The 18,310-nt window shown below is 40.6% G+C and overlaps 1 protein-coding gene across 4 annotated transcripts in view; it reads right to left on the bottom strand.

The window, feature by feature from the left end:
• nphp4 (nephronophthisis 4) overlaps positions 1-18,310 on the bottom strand; it is a 137,523-nt gene that overhangs the window by 100,294 nt on the left and 18,919 nt on the right. For 3 of the 4 annotated variants that reach the window (XM_086214300.1, XM_086214301.1, XM_086214302.1), the window contains exons 3-6: positions 16,995-17,164; positions 16,554-16,618; positions 7,444-7,593; positions 3,955-4,091 (exon numbers count right to left, since the gene is read on the bottom strand). The exons of the other annotated variant lie outside the window; for it this stretch is intronic. In XM_086214300.1, the coding sequence (XP_086070426.1) occupies positions 3,955-4,091; positions 7,444-7,593; positions 16,554-16,618; positions 16,995-17,164 (522 nt within the window). The remainder of the gene's footprint in view (positions 1-3,954; positions 4,092-7,443; positions 7,594-16,553; positions 16,619-16,994; positions 17,165-18,310) is intronic. 4 annotated transcript variants of the gene reach the window in all.

Here is an 18,310-nt window from a genome sequence, read left to right as displayed (position 1 = left end):
CAGTGTCCATTCTTGAGGTCAGGAGTCGATTTAAAGCTGATTCTCGGTTCAAACCAGAGGTTTGATCAAGTTACTTTACCTGTTTGACAGTGGCAGGTCTTTAAAAATATGAATACAAAATATAAATGTATAAATCAATATTAAATCTGTACAAATAGCATCAGAGTTCCAAAGTGAATCGATTCAGTTGCGATTGAAGGGAACTGCAACTATGAAGACAAAGACCTGTCCTTAGCCTGCTGATCAGGACTAGCTTCCCTGTCATCGACGGTATCGTCTGTGGCCACGCTCACCTTCTGTCAATGGGTGAGAGGCGGAGTTCACCCTGGACGGGTCGCCTGTCCGTCACAGGGCTATCAGGAGCAATTAGGGGCTCAGTTTCTTGCTCAAGGATACTTGGACATGGTTACTGGGGGAAGTGAGGATCGAACCGACGACCCTTTGGTTGCTAGACGGCCACTCTACCAGCGAGCTGTGCCACCCCCTTTGTTGGAAGGTGTCAGTGGAAATGTTTTTGTGTTAGTAAATGTTCTTTGTACAGCTCACTGTCAGTAAATTAAAAACAATTTACACAACTTTACGTAGACAACCAAACTGTGGAGGCCGTTTCTGGCAGGAGAACATCAGATGCCGCCTGGATTATAAGGATCAGGTTAGTTGTTTACTCACTTAAATAACAAAAAAGCAATATTTGTGAAGTGCATTAAATTACCAGACATGGCAGATTTGCATCCTATCATGATGACATCTGCAAATATCAGGGCAGAAGACTATTGTTCGGTATGCTTTAATGGAAAATATCCGCAGTAATGACGGAGATTTCTCAGATTTAATAGTGGTTATAAGAACTTCAGAAGTTTCTCAAACTGGATTTTCAAACAATGCAGAAATTACAATTGTCGAGATTCCATTATTGATTTATGAATCCTAGTGACACAATAATTACTTCAGGTATGCGTTCAATTAAATGTGGGTTCTTCAGACGTTTCTCTTTGATGTCCAGGTATTCCGTTGGGTCAGACTCTCTTAATGAGCTAAATTGGCTCCAAACTTCTAAAATGTACGGCTCTATTCTTACTCAACTACTTTCTCTGTCTTGTCTGACTAAAAGGGTCCATGACCATTCACAGTCAATTTTGTCTAATCATTGGATCATCAGTCATTACAAAGACCTGCGTTTCATGAATATTTCATTTGAGCCAAGAGCATTAACCTCACTCCTTTGCACTGTGTCAGTTACAGCAGTTACCGGCCCAATTATGAGGAGATGCTTCGCTCTGGCATATTCGGAGGAGCGAGCCAAACTCTGTGTCCTCTGAGAACAATGTGCGAGACACCTCTTACTTCAGAGAACATCCTTTGTCTGTTTTTTTTTTAAAGTACTAGATCCACTGGGGCAGCCCTACTTCGAGTGATGTTTTCTTATTTTAGGACAAATGAAAACTTCCTGGAGCTTTGTTGTTGATTTCTCCATTCATTAATTCAGCCTGAGGCGTTTTGTTCTGCCTGCGGCATGGCATTGGTCCTCCCTTGCTCGACTCTTCCCCCTTATCGTTCTCTGTTCTCCCCGCTCTTTTGATCATGAGCTGAGATGTTACACAATTTCTGACAAGATATCAGGCCCTTTTATCAACTGGAGTAGACGGATTGAAAATGTAGGTGAACGTTTGCTAGGGGTCATTTGAGGTGAGGTAGCCTCTTGCTGCACTTTCGGGAGGCAGAGATTTTAAAGTAATCCCCGGATGATCATATTTTAAACACAGAGGTCAGTGTGTTTTGGAGAAGTTTAAATTAGCTTTGTGCTCTTTACAGCAAATTCTAAAGATATGGGGAGTGGCTGCAGTAGTTGACATGAAAAGCACAAGATCTGGGCTACTGGCTGTATAATGTATGGTAATGTGAGTTGTAAAAAAAAGAAAGAAAAACAGAAATCACACTCTGGTAGTTTGTGGAGCTAAAAATAGTTATAATGCTTATGGGGAGATTATGTGAAGGCTATATGTCAGACTAGCAGCCAGCATAAAGGATTTGTCTCATGCTGCACTGTACATTCATCCACCACCCCATTCCTCCTCATTTTTGTCACTCAGTTTCTGCCTCAATACTAATTTAAGCACAGACACACTGGCATGAAGTCATACACACCAACACACACACACACACACACACACACAATGGTAAAATTGAGTTGGTGGGTGAGGTGTCAGCATCACTTCAAAGACAGCTTGCTGACAATCCAGCTGGAGTCACACTTTTAAAGGTCACACACATACACACACTTTCGTCTTTGGTCTACGAGGACATGTCTCTCACACACACACACTCACAAGCACGTTTTAATTAAAAAGCTGTAATTAATCTGACTTCTGCATGTATCAACACCCTTGGCAGACGTGAGAATGTCGTCATGCCGCTAAAGTTATAAAAGTCTGGAACACTTTACTAATCAACGCAACTTCATCCGGTTGTGAAAACTGTCAAAACACATCTTGCGAAAGAAGACGGAGAAACAACACTGAAAAAACCAAAAATGATAAAATGATTCATACAAGATGTCACTTACATCACGGTGAAAAAAGAAGACGAAGTTGTACTTTACTCTCCTCTATTTGAATCTAATTCCTTATGGAGGAAACATCTGTAGATGTCAGTAGAATGACTACACAAGTTGAGAGCATTCTGTATTTCCTGCTTCTAATTTCAAGAGTAAGTTTACGGTTATTTTTTTGTCATGTTTCACTTTTTTTTTAATCATCCCTCTCTTCAAGCTTTAGTCTGCAGATTCAGAAGACAGGGAAATGGTGATGTACCAACACCCCCCCCAGCCCGGATTGGGCTGGATGGTGGTTTTGTTGACTTGTGAGGTGAAGAGCGATCTTGACAGGTGACTGACAGGGGAATCAATTCAAGTGTTGCAATGGACTGTCATGAAAATGTCACCAAGTGGCAACTTGAAACACCTCATGTACTCTCAGGTGGCTGCCTGTCATCACAGCACCCACTCATTCCTCTACTCTTGTTGTTGTTTTAATGTTAAGTTAGCTGTTCAGAGTCGATGTACATTTTACTGCCAGGCAACAACAAGACACTCATTTGGATGTTTGAAATGACTCATTTTACATTGTTTACACTCCCAAAAGCAGTAAAATCAGCTAGTTAAGATGACGAGATGGAGCTGAATGAGAAAAGGACCTTGTGCATCTTGAGAATGATTTAAATTACGCTCATGATTGTTTTGAAATATTGTTTACAGATATTGTGGAACTTCATGCACTATATACAGAAAACATCATATTTCAGCTCAAGTGAACAGATGCACCCAAATCATGTACATAGAACAAAAGAAAGCTAGTCCATCAGTTGCACATGCCAAAAAAGGTAAACCATCTGGCTTCCATTGACAAGGAAAAAGAAGAACCGATAAACCCTGTTTCATTAGGTGGTGATGTGCCTTAAATTGCAGTGGCAGCTGTAAAAAAAGGCTTGTGGTTACAGACTAAACTAGCAGAAAGTGAGATAAAGGAAAGCATCAGGCAGAGGAAAACAATCTTGGCAGAGGTGTGTCAAGGCCATCGTGGCCATCTTTAATTTGAGGAATGTGCCTCAGAGGGATGAAATGTTATTGGATAGTGTTTGTGCCTTGTTATCACAAAACCGTACGTTCTTTTCCCAGTGCAGAGACATCATAAATACTACTTAAAGGCTGTAATGATTAATAGACATATATACTTCAATATTTCCCTCCCTATATTGATAGTACATTTTTCTCAATATTTTTTTGGTGCACTCTAATGTCCACCCTGAAGACCCCTGTATACGAATAAGAGATTAAAAATGATTGGACATGGTAGCAGAAAAGAGGTCATTCCTTTAGTTGCTATGCACACCCTTCGCTAGGTCTTCTGCTACTCTCCCTAATGTGGCGTGGCGTGTGTTGTGGAAGCCTAGCCTCACCGTGTTATGGCAGTCAGCATTGATAAGCTGCAGCAGCTGGCTCTCAAACTTCTCCAGAGACGGCTGCAGGGAGATGGTCAGTCTGTTTAGGTTGAAAGGTAACGTCTTGAGCAGCACAGGCCTCAACAGAGCATCTCCTGTTGACAGGAAGAACACGTTAAGTTCGCTGTGACATAGGGTCACTTCAGAGTCCTAAATGACACTCCCCCCCCTCTGGTTTGTTAATTTTGTTTTCAACTCAGACCTGCTGCTGTTCTGTTGGGATTGCTGTGCAGGAAAAACAGCTTTAAAAAAAAAAACTCCACCATCTGGTGTGATAAATGGGTGAAACAAGTAGAAAAATACATTTGAGTATATCCCTGTTTGTGACCCATATGTAAAATTCCCTGATATTCCTCATCGCTCCCAGCAAATTTATCAAAGCGTAGCCCAGAAGTTCTAAAAGTAGAGGTGGAGAGATTGGAAAATACATGGTTTGAGTCAGTGTCAAAGCTGTGGAAACTTTGCTTGTGTGTGTGTGTGTGTGTGTGTGTGTGTGTGTGTGTGTGTGTGTGTGTGTGTGTTATCTAAGTTACTGAGCTGAATTTCTCCATATGAATTATCAGTAAAACAACTCAAAGGGTTGGATCCTGGAAACATGCGGTGCTGTATGGCAGCTTTAGTCAAGCTGAGACGCTCCACTTAAACTGTTACACACTGCGAGATGCTCATGTCCAAATTTCAACTTTAGCTGTTTGTATTTTTAGCCACTCTAGCAGCTGGCTTCAAAGGCGACAATGTAACATCATCCCGCACCATTAAATTGGCTTTCCAATAAGGCACTGAGTTACTGCAGTTATGTTAGCTGATGCGTGCTGGAGGTATTGGCTGGGTAAACCCACTTAGAATGTCCAGACATTTACTTTTGCTGCTTCATTTATTCTTTACAGACTATTCCAAGGTTTCTGAAATCCAGGTAAAACATCATTAATCAGATAGTTAGGAAGCTTAACCAAAAGTGAGCTACTGCTACGCTACCTGCAGACGCCACAGCCACAGTCGATTAACCGAATGCCTCACCACACCGTTTGGTGTTCTCCACAATGACCACTGCAGCTGCACTTTATGGATGATGATGTGTGTGTGTGTGTGTGGCCACATCAATTCAGACAGCCTGCATCAGTAAAACACATTTTGTTTTATTCAACCTGTGTGTGTGTGTGTGTGTGTGTGTGTGTGTGTGTGTGTGTGTGTGTGTGTGACATGACCCCCCGCTCCCTCACTGAAACAAAACAAGTCCTCCTGCCACCCATCTCCTCTTCCTTCCCTCAAAGTTTTTGAAAGACAGTGAAGAAACTGAATCCACGCCAACCAAACACTCACAATGTGCAAGTTTAGGGTTTACACAGAGGATGGGAAACGTGAACAGCAGTAAGACAGAGAATCTCACAAAGCTCCTGAAATACATCCAGAGATGCCATGGTTTTTTTGTGGAAAGTGAGAAAAGCACCTGCAGCTTCAAAAGCAAAAGGCTGCATCAAAATGTTCCACCACAGCCCCACTTCGTCTGCACGGTCAAACAGTCCCCAAAGCACACGACTCCTCAAGTCAAACATCTTAGTTGGATGGTTGGGTCTTTTTACTGAAATATTAATTGTTCTTGGTTTATCAGTTTAGTCTATCGATTTACAGACGAGCTGTAAAGGTCTTGATAAGACATGAATCAACATTTATTGTACTTAAGTTGTGAACCAGTTATAAAAAAAAAATAATAATAATTTGAATCTTAAATTAAACTGCGAAAACAAGCAAGTTCCAAAATAGTGGACAATCTCCCCCGAGTCACTATTGGGGAACTCTCTCTCTCTATCTCTCTCTCTCTCTCACACACACACACACACACACACACACACCTCACACCAATAACTTCTCATCACTCAGTGACTTGTCACGCAGCAGAATTTTCTATGAGAGGGGCATCAATTTAAACATCATTTTCACAATGCTCGAGGGTACACAACACTGGTGCTCTACACATTACGGGTAAAAAATATGACTTTTAAAAATATAAACCTCGAGGGCCAAATAAGTACCCATGCCAAGAACTCTATCCCCAGGTCTTCTGTTGGTTTGTGACTGAGGATCAGCATAATGTACTACACACAGTAGCCTCCTATATATAGTCTGATTGCGTGGCCCGTCTGCTCCAATGTTGACTAAGCTGCTTCATGACAATAACTGAAATCCTTAAAACACACAGAAATGGTGTCAGACAATTCAACATAACTGTTAACAATTTGACACTTGGTGAGATAGCTGGAGAGCGCGCTGCGGCTAGGGTATAAAAGTGGCAATCACCCCTTTCAGACACAAGCAAAAGAAATTCACCAGTGTGATTGTAATCTCTTCAAGAGTAATGTAGCCATCATGCATTTCACTGCAGCCCTTGTCTGTAGAACGCAGAGTTGGACTGTTCTGAATGCGGCGTGAATATCAAGCCGGTGGCTGTGGTCTTAAAAGGCAGCTTAGGTTTGTGCTGCTCACAGCCCCAGAACATGAAGAGGATTAGCCTGCTACCATACCTCCCACTGACTCCCGATGATAATAGCTCTGCACTGTCAGACTTCATTACATTCCCCCTTAGAAACTTACTTTCCAAGTACTGCAGACATTTAAACTTCAGATAGAACCAAGCCACCCCCCCCACCCCCAAAGAAAAAAATGCCAAAATAATCACAACGATGAATGTCATTTTCCTTGAGAAAGACAAGTTAGCAGTTGCTGAAGTTGCTGAGTGTCATATTTGGATCATATTCCAGACAGAGTTGATGTCTTTGTAATTCAACTTTTGGTGCCACTGTTATTTGACCACTGTGAAGTCAAACCATGAACAGGCCAAAATATATCCAGTATGAAATCACTGCAGCTCCACCACTGAGGATTGAGTCACACAGCAACCAACAAAACAATGACAGGTTTTTGGGTTTTTGTTTTTTTTTTTGTCAGAGATGAAACACATAGAGTAAATTGCAAATCAAAAAAAAAAACTCCAAGTCATGACAGGATGCACCATTTTACCGTTTGCCTGTCATTCTTTAGTCATTGTTGCTTTTTACTTTTACGCCACCACTTCCATCTGTTTTGGACTATCAGCATGATAGCTCAGCAGCAGCTGGAGGGAATTCCTTTACATTTGGCATAAACATTAAATACAAATATTTTGATGATCAAAAGCTCAAGGCCTCTCTTTCAGAAGCACATTGTGAAGGAATGGAGGCATTTTTCCTGCTTATTCAAGTGTTTACTTTATCTTCATAAGAACAGTTTCTTGTCTTGATCATGTGCAACAATTTTGGATGTACTACAGAAGATGAATATGTTCTTTTCCATCCAAACACTGCCTCATGTTTCCCCAGAGGCCAGACTGGGAGTCACAGATCTTCTAACATCTGAGAGGAGACTAGATTGCTGGATGGGGGCGTGTTACTGATTCTTTTGCCCAGTGTTTACCTGTTGGAGAAGCTGTGAGTCCAGGAATGTTCTCATCTCCGGAAACAAGGACATTCTCTGGAAGGAGATGCATCATGGGAACCAGTGCAGGATGACTTTTTACCACAACCTCCAAATGGGCTCCCTCAATACTCTTCAGAAGACCGCTGACTGAAAACACATACAAGTTCGGAAGAAAAAAACATGTAATCATTTAGCATATATTTCATGATAAACAGAAGGTTTTGCTGAATATACAGCAGAAGATAGTATGATATTCTAGTAAACCATCATCCCCATTTACCCAAAGAAATATTGGCCATCTCCCTGTTATGTTGCGGAGGTATATTTCCTCGGAAGCAGGAAGCCTCCTGACACCCAAAATGCGGACACATCCATTTTTCAATATTCCATTTGGCTGTTGGTGACCCAGCTGCAATGTTCCCTGACACTGTGAGCATCATTCTCCAAGCTTAAACCGAAATGACAAGCATTCAACTTGGAAAATGTCCTCGTGCACAAAGGCACTGCAGCATAGATGAAGTGTAAGGTGTGAGCCATCAGGTTGACACTGTCATTGTTCAAGCAGGTCATCCAATGGCATGTGGCGAGTTGCGACCCACAATTTCTGCCATCCACAGAAAGCATCAGACCATTTGGACAGTGAGAAAAGTGGTGTTTGATACGTTTGCATGCGTTGACTCGCTTCAAGCATGAACGGCATCACAATCTTTCACTCTGACAGGGTTAAAGATTGCACTTTCAACAGCATCAGTAACAATCAATACAGGAAGCTCCATTTACTCCTATGGTTAGTTTCAGCGCTCTGAATGTAAGTCATTGATGGTAAACCTGTCTGAGAGAGCTCTTAAGGGATGTGATGTTTACAATTATCAAAGTATAAGTGGTGGGACTTACGTTACACATTACAGGATGTACCGTGAAACACGATAAAGTAGCTGTGAATCAACAAAGCTCAAGTTTTTCTGTCAAAACCCTCCATCAACAATAAACCAGTGTTCTATGAGGACCCAGTCCACAGACCTAAACTAGGCACCAAACATTAGCCAATCAGAGGCAGTGTCAGGCTGCAGGTGAACCAGAGTTGGTTCCGAAGTTTTTTGGTTTTTTTTTAATGAAATGCATGGAAACGAATCACAGTAAACTTTGAAAAAAACATTAGCTCACCCTTAGCAAGGTATACAAACGCTAGTAGCAACCGCTAACAAGGATTGTCAGCTCATTTTGGGTAATTTTTGGTTTTATTTCTTTTCTTTTTTGTTGTCAGTACTTGGCATTATTTGCTTTAGTACTTTGGGAGTTGTTAAGCTCCTCAGAAAGCTACGGTGCTGGTCGCCATCACTTCTTGTCTGGACAGCAACAATGAAGAAATCCTCTTCTCACATCTACTTTATTGGTGCAAATTTACATGAACTTGTTTGAGAAAAAAAATACATTATTTTTCCCCATCATGATAAGCACAACACTTTTTCCCTGTAAAAGCACATTGCCTGACAAATGAAATTGTATCTTATAATACAACAGCTCAAAATGAAAGCTTATATCTTATTTTATTCATCTAAGGCCCTCAAGTAAGCAGACTACACATTCCAGGGGTGAAAAAAGTCAAATATGCTGATGCAACCAAACACCAAACATCATGACTGTAGTTAGATTATCACTTTTTGCTTCTCCCTCTGTGTCCATGTTCACTTTGCAGTATCTGTGCAAAAGTATTTCTTGCTCGATTAAAAAATTACAGCAACAGAGATCAATAGCTCAGTGTAATCCACACAGTAGCAGTTTCCCTTTCAATAACCTTTGAAAACAGCTCATGTTATCAAGCCATCTCACACAAAGCACGTTGCCCAGGAGAAACAAAAAAAAGTGGGTACTTAAAGGCTAGAAAATAGCATGGGGGGGGTGGGCGACGACAACGACACACGGCTGCCCAATACAGCAGTTGAATTCATCCTAAAATCAATCCTTGTATGTAGCATTCTAAAGTTAATCTGGATGATGCATCATCAACATGCTTCAACGTTGTTTTGACGAAAGCGTCATCATTCAACCGGCAGAGTCGAACCACTGAGAAGAAAAAGGATTTTTGTGTACATGCATTTGAAATAAATTGGATCCTGTGGACATGAAGGGAGCAGGACCTCTCCATTAATAGGGAAGATAATGCACAAAAACTGAAGAGGTCACAGGAAAGGAGAGTCGGGTCTTAATTTCTGCTTTAGAGAGCTTTGCATCCATGTTTCAGGACAGACGCAGCATCTTTATCTTTAATGTTAATGAGAGGAAAGAGAATGATGAAAAAAATGATGGCGTACATCTCCTTCCTGACTCATCATACGGTCCAAACACTCTGATGTTACAACAAAAAAGTGCTTATGCCGACGGCCCAAAAAAAAAGGAAATGGTTTGGGGAAATCTGAGGTTGCAGCAATGCTTCAACTGTGTTCTACAAATATTTCCGTGGCAACAGCAATTTTCATTCAGAAGGTGTTTCTCGCCATGAAACACAGACAGAAGTAGGATAACTGAGAGACAGGGAGGGGTGTGGGGGAATCAAAAAGAACTTTCTTGGCACAGATGGTGCCCAGGTGTCGACAACTTTTTCATCATCTATTTCTTGTCATTCATTATGCATCAAGCTTGGGTTCTACTCAGATGCTGTGCAGAGATTAGAAAACTACCCCAAAATTTCCTTACAGCAGGGGTGTGGTGCTTCTGAGTCAGACGAGCAGCATCGAGCTTGGCACGAGATGTGAAACCAAGGAACTGGAGAGGAAGTGTTATTTTTTAAAAAAAATTTCTAAAAGGCTCAGCATCAGACAAACAGAGGCAGCGGTTTTTGGAAGAAGGTTGATTGGGGTAGAAGAAAGTTATAAAAATGACTACAAATAGGATGATTTGAACAAAAAGTGTTTTATCCCCAACATGTAGTGGTTAAGCTTTTAAAGGTGATTTGTTTGATGGATTTGTTTCCAAGTTTGGTGCTGAGAAATCATTACTGGGCTTCTGCGCTTGCTGAGCTCACTAAGCCAGCATTCTCCAGAACTGGGCAGAATTGGTTCGTTCTTTTATGACTTTTCTGTTGTAGTTTTGGTTGATACTCATTTAACTTGTCAGGCTTCGAATTGTACATTTGTGCTTTAACCACAAAGATTTTAAGCAACTTTAAGGAGACAGCGGCGGATAGTTTAGGTGTGACGATAGCTGTTGGTTTGAAACGTAACCGATGGTCAGCTGCGGCTCGTGATGAGTTTGATGAACCTCGTTCAATTTCATTATGTTGGCAAACGGTCACCTCAAAAGCCCCGACACTCGTCTCAGGTGGTGAACAACAAACACTTTTGTGGGATATCTTAATATCCAGTGAAAAGCCTAGAAGGCGTAAGCAAACCTCTTTATCTGTCACAGCGGCTTTTTTGGTATGTCACAGTCAACATTTCCCCCCACAAACAGACAGATGCATGACAAAGTCGAGTGTTGTGCTGTTGCTTCAAATTAAGATATGCTAATGTGAACACAATACACCATCTGTCCATCCTCTCGTCACTCTACGAGGGCCCCAGAGCAACCCTTCCGTTATTTCTTCTCTCTTACTGCATGCCTTCATTTTTATGCCTCTCATTCTGTGCAACTTTTAAAAGCCTCAAGGCAACTTTCTCTTCCTCTGGCAACACTTCTTTTCCTATTTCTGTCTCTTGACCCTGATCAGCTCTGGGAAATTAAAAAAAACAACTATCTCTTAACCTTTAGTTACAAATGGATGTGAATTTTTTTTTTTTGCAGTCAGCATTTTCATAATCTTGTATTTTTTGTTCTAACAGAATAGCAGAGGAATGAGTTTTAAAACAGAGAAGGAAGTTTGAATTGTTGAACGACGGGTTCTCTCATCTCAAAGTTAAAGGGTAGGTTGGATGGGTTTTCAGTAAAAGGAAGTCTATGATCAACAAAAGCATCGTATATTCTAATATTTTGTGCTACGGTCAAAAAATACAACAGTAAATACGGCACTCGTGAATTTTGCAGCTTTTTATGTGTCTTAAAAATGGTGGTTTCAAGCAAAGCCCCAGAGAGGTGTGTGTGTGTGTGTGTGTGTGTGTGTGTGTGTGTGTGTGTGTGTGTGTGTGTGTGTGCCATCAGTATATACACTGCTTGTTTGACACATAGCCTGTATGTACCTACACACTGCACATATAGCAGCAAAACATGCTCACATACTCCAATATTTCTGAGCAAAAAATAAATAAATACATCCAAACAGCCAGTTTCTACTGATAGTGATTTTACAGAGTATTGGATGATCTGAAGGATTATGTGCGTTAAAATGTAATTGCTGTATAAACATTCAATAGAATTGCAAATGTTATATTTGCATACATTTCTTTTCTATCCTGGCGTTCAAACCTGTAAAAAGGGAAAAGCCTGGCGTAATTTTCTACCCTTTTTCATGTCAACTAATCTCATGAAAGGACTAAAACCAGCTACAAACAAATATCTTCCAACCTTCCTACAATGCAGTAGCAGGAATCTTTAAATCAAACCATTCAATTCAATTCCAATTTAGTACATAAAAATGGAGGCAGCAGAGGCTTTTTACTTCAGTCTACTGACTGCCAATCTCTCCCCTCATGTTTGTAGTCCAAACACACAGAAACACAAAAGGCAGATGATCTAGCTTACTGATGAAACTGTTCAACAAAACATCCTTTTTCCAATGTAGTATTGTACATTCGGCCAGCAGCATCAGGTCTACTATAAAAACATCATATGAAGGTTATATACAGATTTCCATCCACGAGGCCGAGGCCAAGCCCAGTATGAAAAACGTGTCACTAGCGTGTCTCTGTCCAGCACTGCAGGCCGCAATGACATACACAAAAAGCTTTAACACAATACAGACATCCACAGTTATCAGAAGATTCGTTTGGGTAATCGTGGTGCCCCCCCCCCCCCCCCCCACTTTTTCATCTAGCACCACCTGGTCAAAGTGTTCTGCAGGACCCCAAAATGCTGTGCAACACCTGTTATTTTTATTTAGAGAAAATGAACGTACAGATAACACACATGACCAGAATTGTGAGCCTGCGTATCTCACCAGCCTGAATTCAACATTTAGGCTTTAAAATCCATTAAAAGGTTAAGAATTCAGCTTCTGTGGCGTGTACGTAGGGTTAAAAATAAACCCAACACATTATTCCAGGCAAAACTATCTTCCTTTGGGTGGCAAACCACGAAGTGTCCTCTCTGACCTCCTTTTCCTTTTATCAGCTTTCGCTGCATGTTGTGATGCAGAATATAAATCTCAGTGGAGTTTTGTACTGCAAACATGGACCTGTGTACTCCAGAGCACAAACATTTGCTGGCCTTGGAATAGAAAATAAGCTCTGATGTGTAAATGGCAGGACCTTGGTTTGTTTGCTTGTCTTATAATAGCAATATAAATCTATACAGTATGTACATTAAAGACATTACTGACCGCACTATAAGCAAGTAAGGGCGGAAGCTTGTTGGTTTCTAGTCAATATCAGCTTCTTTTTTTTAACTAGTTATAATTAGTTCAAAAATCTGGACAATTCTTGTATAGTATTAAGTCAAGAAAGTTTCCTCACACCAGTGTCATCAATTCCAAATACCAGTTATGTTGATATAATAATGCGTCAAATCGAACAAAACATCAATTTTCGAGTCTTAATCTAAAGGTGATATAGTGCTTATTTTAGAATGTGGTATCTAAATGAAAAAGCAATAGACTCCAAAAGATTAAAAAGGACCAACTTTTTCATTTAATATAGAGAGCTACATCAAAGAAAGATTTGTAAAAAAAAAAAAATAATAATAATAATAATTGAACATGAAGTCAACATCATCCAGCAACGAAATACCTTAGATTACTGTGTTATAACCATTCACCTCCTAATTATTGCTGCTGAGGATTAGTGCTAGAGGCGACTGTAAAATCCTGTCACACAGAAACATGACTACCTGCGTCACATGTCATGTTCTCCCTGGTACACGGAGCAACACATTCATGTATATGCAGCCTGTTGAGTTCTTCTCAGCTCTGTTCCACAATGACTCATTACAATCTCTTGTCAATTAAACATCTTCCTTTGATTTACTTTCAGTATTCGGAGCCAAATTGGCATCCACAACATATTACAACCTTTGGGACTTTAACAAAATTGAACAGTGATTTCCATATGAATAGATGAAAAGGTACTAGCACGGCAGTACGGGTGCTTATGTCTTCTTAACTTCATATCTGCAATACTCACCAACAGTCTCACAGTCAGTTTTTTAAGTGTAATCTTGGATGTCTTTGCCTTTTTACAGTAATGACATCATTCACGGTCCCGCCCCTCGTGTAAAGCGGTCACGTTCAGCCGTCAAAGGGTTTATGGGAAATGACGCACGTTCTATCGTGATGATGGCCATGAGTGATGCTTGCTGTTAAATTACTACGACGGACATTAAAATTACAGCAATTTTTAAGTTAAAAAAATGATTAAATTTTATTTGATCCTATTTTTTGGCCCCCAACCAACACAGTACTGAAAATAACATTAATAACCGAAGTACTTTCTTAAATAAAATGGTCAAAAAGGATTGTCACATTTGTATCGTATCAAATTTAGCCTCAAGGGTACGTTACCCATCACAATTCTTTAACACAATCAGACGGAAATGTACCGACTTCATTCAGCAGCGCAAAATAGTTTTAGATACAGTACTTGCTTCACTCCACAAATTCACATTCAAAACATTTCACAACATTAGATACAGGCACTGTGTGTCCCTGTCACAGTGGATGAGGATAAAAGTGATATAGCGAAATGAAAAAAGGCCTCTGACCATAAAAGAGGAGCACCGAGAGCGGCAGGGCAGTGGTACGGCCCTTAAAACAGAGAGCAATGTTTGACTAAACAACAGTTACGTTGTTAATAATTCAGTGAGTGTAAGAGTCCGTCTTAGAGAGGCTTTTCTAATATTCATGTAACATGATAGCCAAGACAGGAACTCTGGCTCTCACTGGGCAAAGTGTTATTCATACCGTGAAGCACTACAGGCTTTTGTAATTCATATTCTTGGTTTGAGGCCAAGCGAGGACATACCGTATTTAGACCAAGACAGAGCTTTAGGAGCAAACTCAATAATTCAACAAGATTTGTACTCAAATATTTAACTGCTTGTAAGTCAAAGACAATCCAATCAGAGCTTGTGAATTCTACAAAGTCATCAATCTGCAGTCCTCCATCAAGGAGACACATCTTTATTACCATTTTACATACTGGTGGAACCACACAGTGACCGCTGAAGTCCATCTCATCACTCACATCATGCCACTTTTCATCTTTGACGATTTTCTCCCAGCCTCATCTTCACCATGGATTCACAAGCTTTCGTTTGATTTTTTTTTTTATTACTGTTGTTACTATTATTAGATAGGTAATGGTGAGTTTTAAAGAGCTTGATCATTTAGAAGTCCTAATATTCAGGCTACTTAACGTCATTAGAAAATATAAGACAACACTCTGATAGTTATTTGACTTTAAGAGTTGTTGAATCAATTGAATTTTAAGTGAACTGAGGACATGTTTAAAAAGAGAGAATGTGCTTTGGGTGTGTTTCCATCTTCTGGTCTGACATAAATAAAATTGTCTACGTAATGCTATCAGAAGAAGGACGTTGCACTTGACTGTTACAACAGAGTAGAAGAGAAAACAACCTTCTATTCGCCAAAAATAGAGAGGCCCAGAGGAAATACTGCCAGTTGGGCAGGATGTAACTGTTCTAGAGCACAAGTTAGTATCAGCTAAGTTAAATCAAAGATTAGGAATATCAAGATCACTGCTTTATTTTGCACTCTTTTTGAAAAGAAGGGCCAAAACGATCTCAAGCAAGTATAAAAATACGCCAAACAGAAAGTGTTTCTTTGAAATTTCACCATTTCCACAAAGCTTTTCTCATGATCTACGTTAAAAAGTGCATCAAAATATGTTGATACAACTCTTAGCGGGAGTGTCAAAGTTTGACTGAGTTTACTTGTTTGGATCTGCTATGTTCCTGGATGCCTCAGAGATGTCAGAAGCCACCAAAACACAAAAAAGATGTGTGTGCCTGATTCTGCAAACTATTTTTTGTTTTGGCTTCAAACCCCACTGGAAGTATTTCAGAAGCAGAGTCAAATTCCTTCATTTTTGTGTTTCTGCTTTGGATTAAAAGGTTGTGTACTTCAATTTTCCTGCTTAGTCATATTGGTTTTTGTTTTTATAGCCAACTCTGTGGTGATGTAACCTACAGATTTAACCACAAATAATTTGTGGTATTCAACTTGCTAGATGGCACGGTGGTGCAGTGGTCAGCACTGTGGCCTCACAGCAAGAAGGTTCCGGGTTCAAGCCTGGGCTCGGGCACGGGATCTTTCTGTGTGGAGTTTGCATGTTCTCCCCGTGTCTGCGTGGGTTCTCTCCGGGTACTCCGGCTTCTTCCCACCATCCAAAAACATGCAATTGGGGACTAGGCTGATTGAATACTCTAAATTGACCGTAGGTATGAATGTGAGTGTGAATGGTTGTTCGTCTCTCTATGTTGGCCCTGCGATGGACTGGCGACCTGTCCAGGGTGTACCCCGCCTCTCGCCCGTTGACGCTGGGATAGGCTCCAGCCCCCCCGCGACCCTTAATGTGTAGGAATAAGCGGAAGATGACGATGGATGGAACTTGCTAGATGAACGTCTGCCAGTACATGGTGGAAACATTCTGGCCTGGATGGATTGTGGTGATATATGATTGAGATTCAGCACAGCACCTTTTATTTTGAAAACTGGCCAGATTCAATGCCGTTCATGTGTCAGATTACCTGCCCTCATCGATCTGCGCTGTGCAGCTTGACGTGGCCTCCATTAAGAGAGACTGGGCACACGGTTTTGGGAAGGTAAAGCACACAGGCAGGCACACAGGTGGAATCATTAATGTTCTAGAGTGGCCAGCCTGTGCTCGAGAGGTGGTGCTGCAGCCAAAATGCAACACAGCTGGTACTGGCGTGATCGCACCATTAAAGAAAATGAAAAACAATTAGCTTGATAGCAAAATGAATTACGAAATCCTTCTTACATCCAACAGGGTCCTTCAGCAGGGGATGGAAAAGGCTCCTTGGTGATCCATGGAGCAGATCCAATCTAGTAAATGAGTTGAAACAGAAACAAGAGAAGGAAAACATTTATAACTTAATAAATAAAGGTGCTATCTGCCTCATCAAAACATGTCGGCTGTTATTTTACATGACATCCTAGTGTTGAAAAAAGCATGTATCAACTAGCTGTCATCACAGTGTAAGCAGAGTTGATGCATGCATATTAGACAAGTAAATAGCTACATTTATGATAAATAATATTCTAAAAGTTCAACAAGGACAATTAAACAAGACCAAACAAGCTGGAGTTTGGTGATGTAAAAGCAGGAATCGGTTCATTACTTCTCTACCTGTCCTTCACAGGTCTCCTTATGAGAAGCTCATTAAGCACTGGCTGGTGTGATTAAAGAAAGGCTAATCACCTTCTGTCCTCAGGAGCAGCCTGAGCCTCTGCCCTGTTGTTAAAAAGATCCAAAATAGTGAAGCCTCGCCCCAGGGCCTGCTGGGAACCATCTGGCCTTGGTGACAATTCCACCAGCTCCAGAACCACCACCGTACTGGGCAACTGTAGAGATGTATGGAAGTATAGAACCTAGAGGAGTGAAGAATGATATTATCAGTCCTACATTTGGAAGCTGTTCAGCATGCAGATGCCTGAAGAGATGTTGCAATGTTCCCCATAATGAAAGTCGGCGATGTTATAAAAAAAAAAAGAAAAAAAAGAAAACCTGTATAAAAGAGTGGACGTAGCCAACGTGACCTCATCCAGGGGTTGGTGGACACAAGCTTTGAAAGCTTTAGTTTGGCTCTCCTGTTATCCTGTCTATTTGCAAGCAGTGTGACCATAATTGGAAGAGGGCTGAGCTTGAGGGTCATAGTTTGGAAGTCATCCAGAATCCAGATCCAGAGCCTATGATGTCATATCACCTAGGAGGAGGTTTGTGTTCTCTGAGAGCCCTCAATATGAACATATTCTAAGAGACGAGCTTAGTCGAACCAATGAAGCACTGCCAAGCTTCACAGGACATCTACTACCACATCACTACCAGCCTACAACTACTAGTAGTAGTAGTACTCCTTTGCAAGTAACACACATGAAAGTAAAAGAAAAGAAAGAATTTGAGGGTTCTTTTCACAATATTCAAAAGAATAACAGCATAACTAAACTAGGGTTTTCTAAAATCACTGTTACAATTTGAACGTGATCGTGTAAACTAATCTCTGCCATGTTGTGCATCTCAATTTTCATATTCTACCTACCAGTTTGATTATTTTAGTAAAAAAACAATCCCCTGATGAGGAGAAATTATTAGGCATCTGATGATACACACCAATTCAACAGTTACATTCTAATTGCAGCACATATACAATGCTGATTTAATATGTCTTTCAATCTCTTAATGACTTCAAACTAACAGTGCTATTAGCGTGTTTGTGAACCACACAATGAACGAGAACAGCCCAACACGTTCACATATGAGTACATGTTCCAAAAGCCATACATGGTCAGAAATGGATTTCAATTTCAAAATACAGCTTCCACTAACTCTCACAGATAACTAAAAGGATACTGTTGGAAAATGTGAGTCTCAGGATACAGTGATTTAAACATCATTGGCAGGAACTTAAACGTGTGGAATATTTGCCCTGAGAGAACTAGGATATGTTAATATATGCAGTATATTGCCTATAGTGTATGTGTGTGCGCGTGTATTTTTATAGTAAACACAACTAAGAT

This window comes from Aulostomus chinensis, chromosome 9 (genome assembly GCF_037954235.1).
Source record: "Aulostomus chinensis isolate RoL2024-O1b breed Wild chromosome 9, RoL_Achi_v1.0, whole genome shotgun sequence".
NCBI classification, from domain to species: Eukaryota; Metazoa; Chordata; class Actinopteri; order Syngnathiformes; family Aulostomidae; genus Aulostomus; species Aulostomus chinensis.
This window is presented reverse-complemented; position numbering and strand designations above follow the sequence as displayed.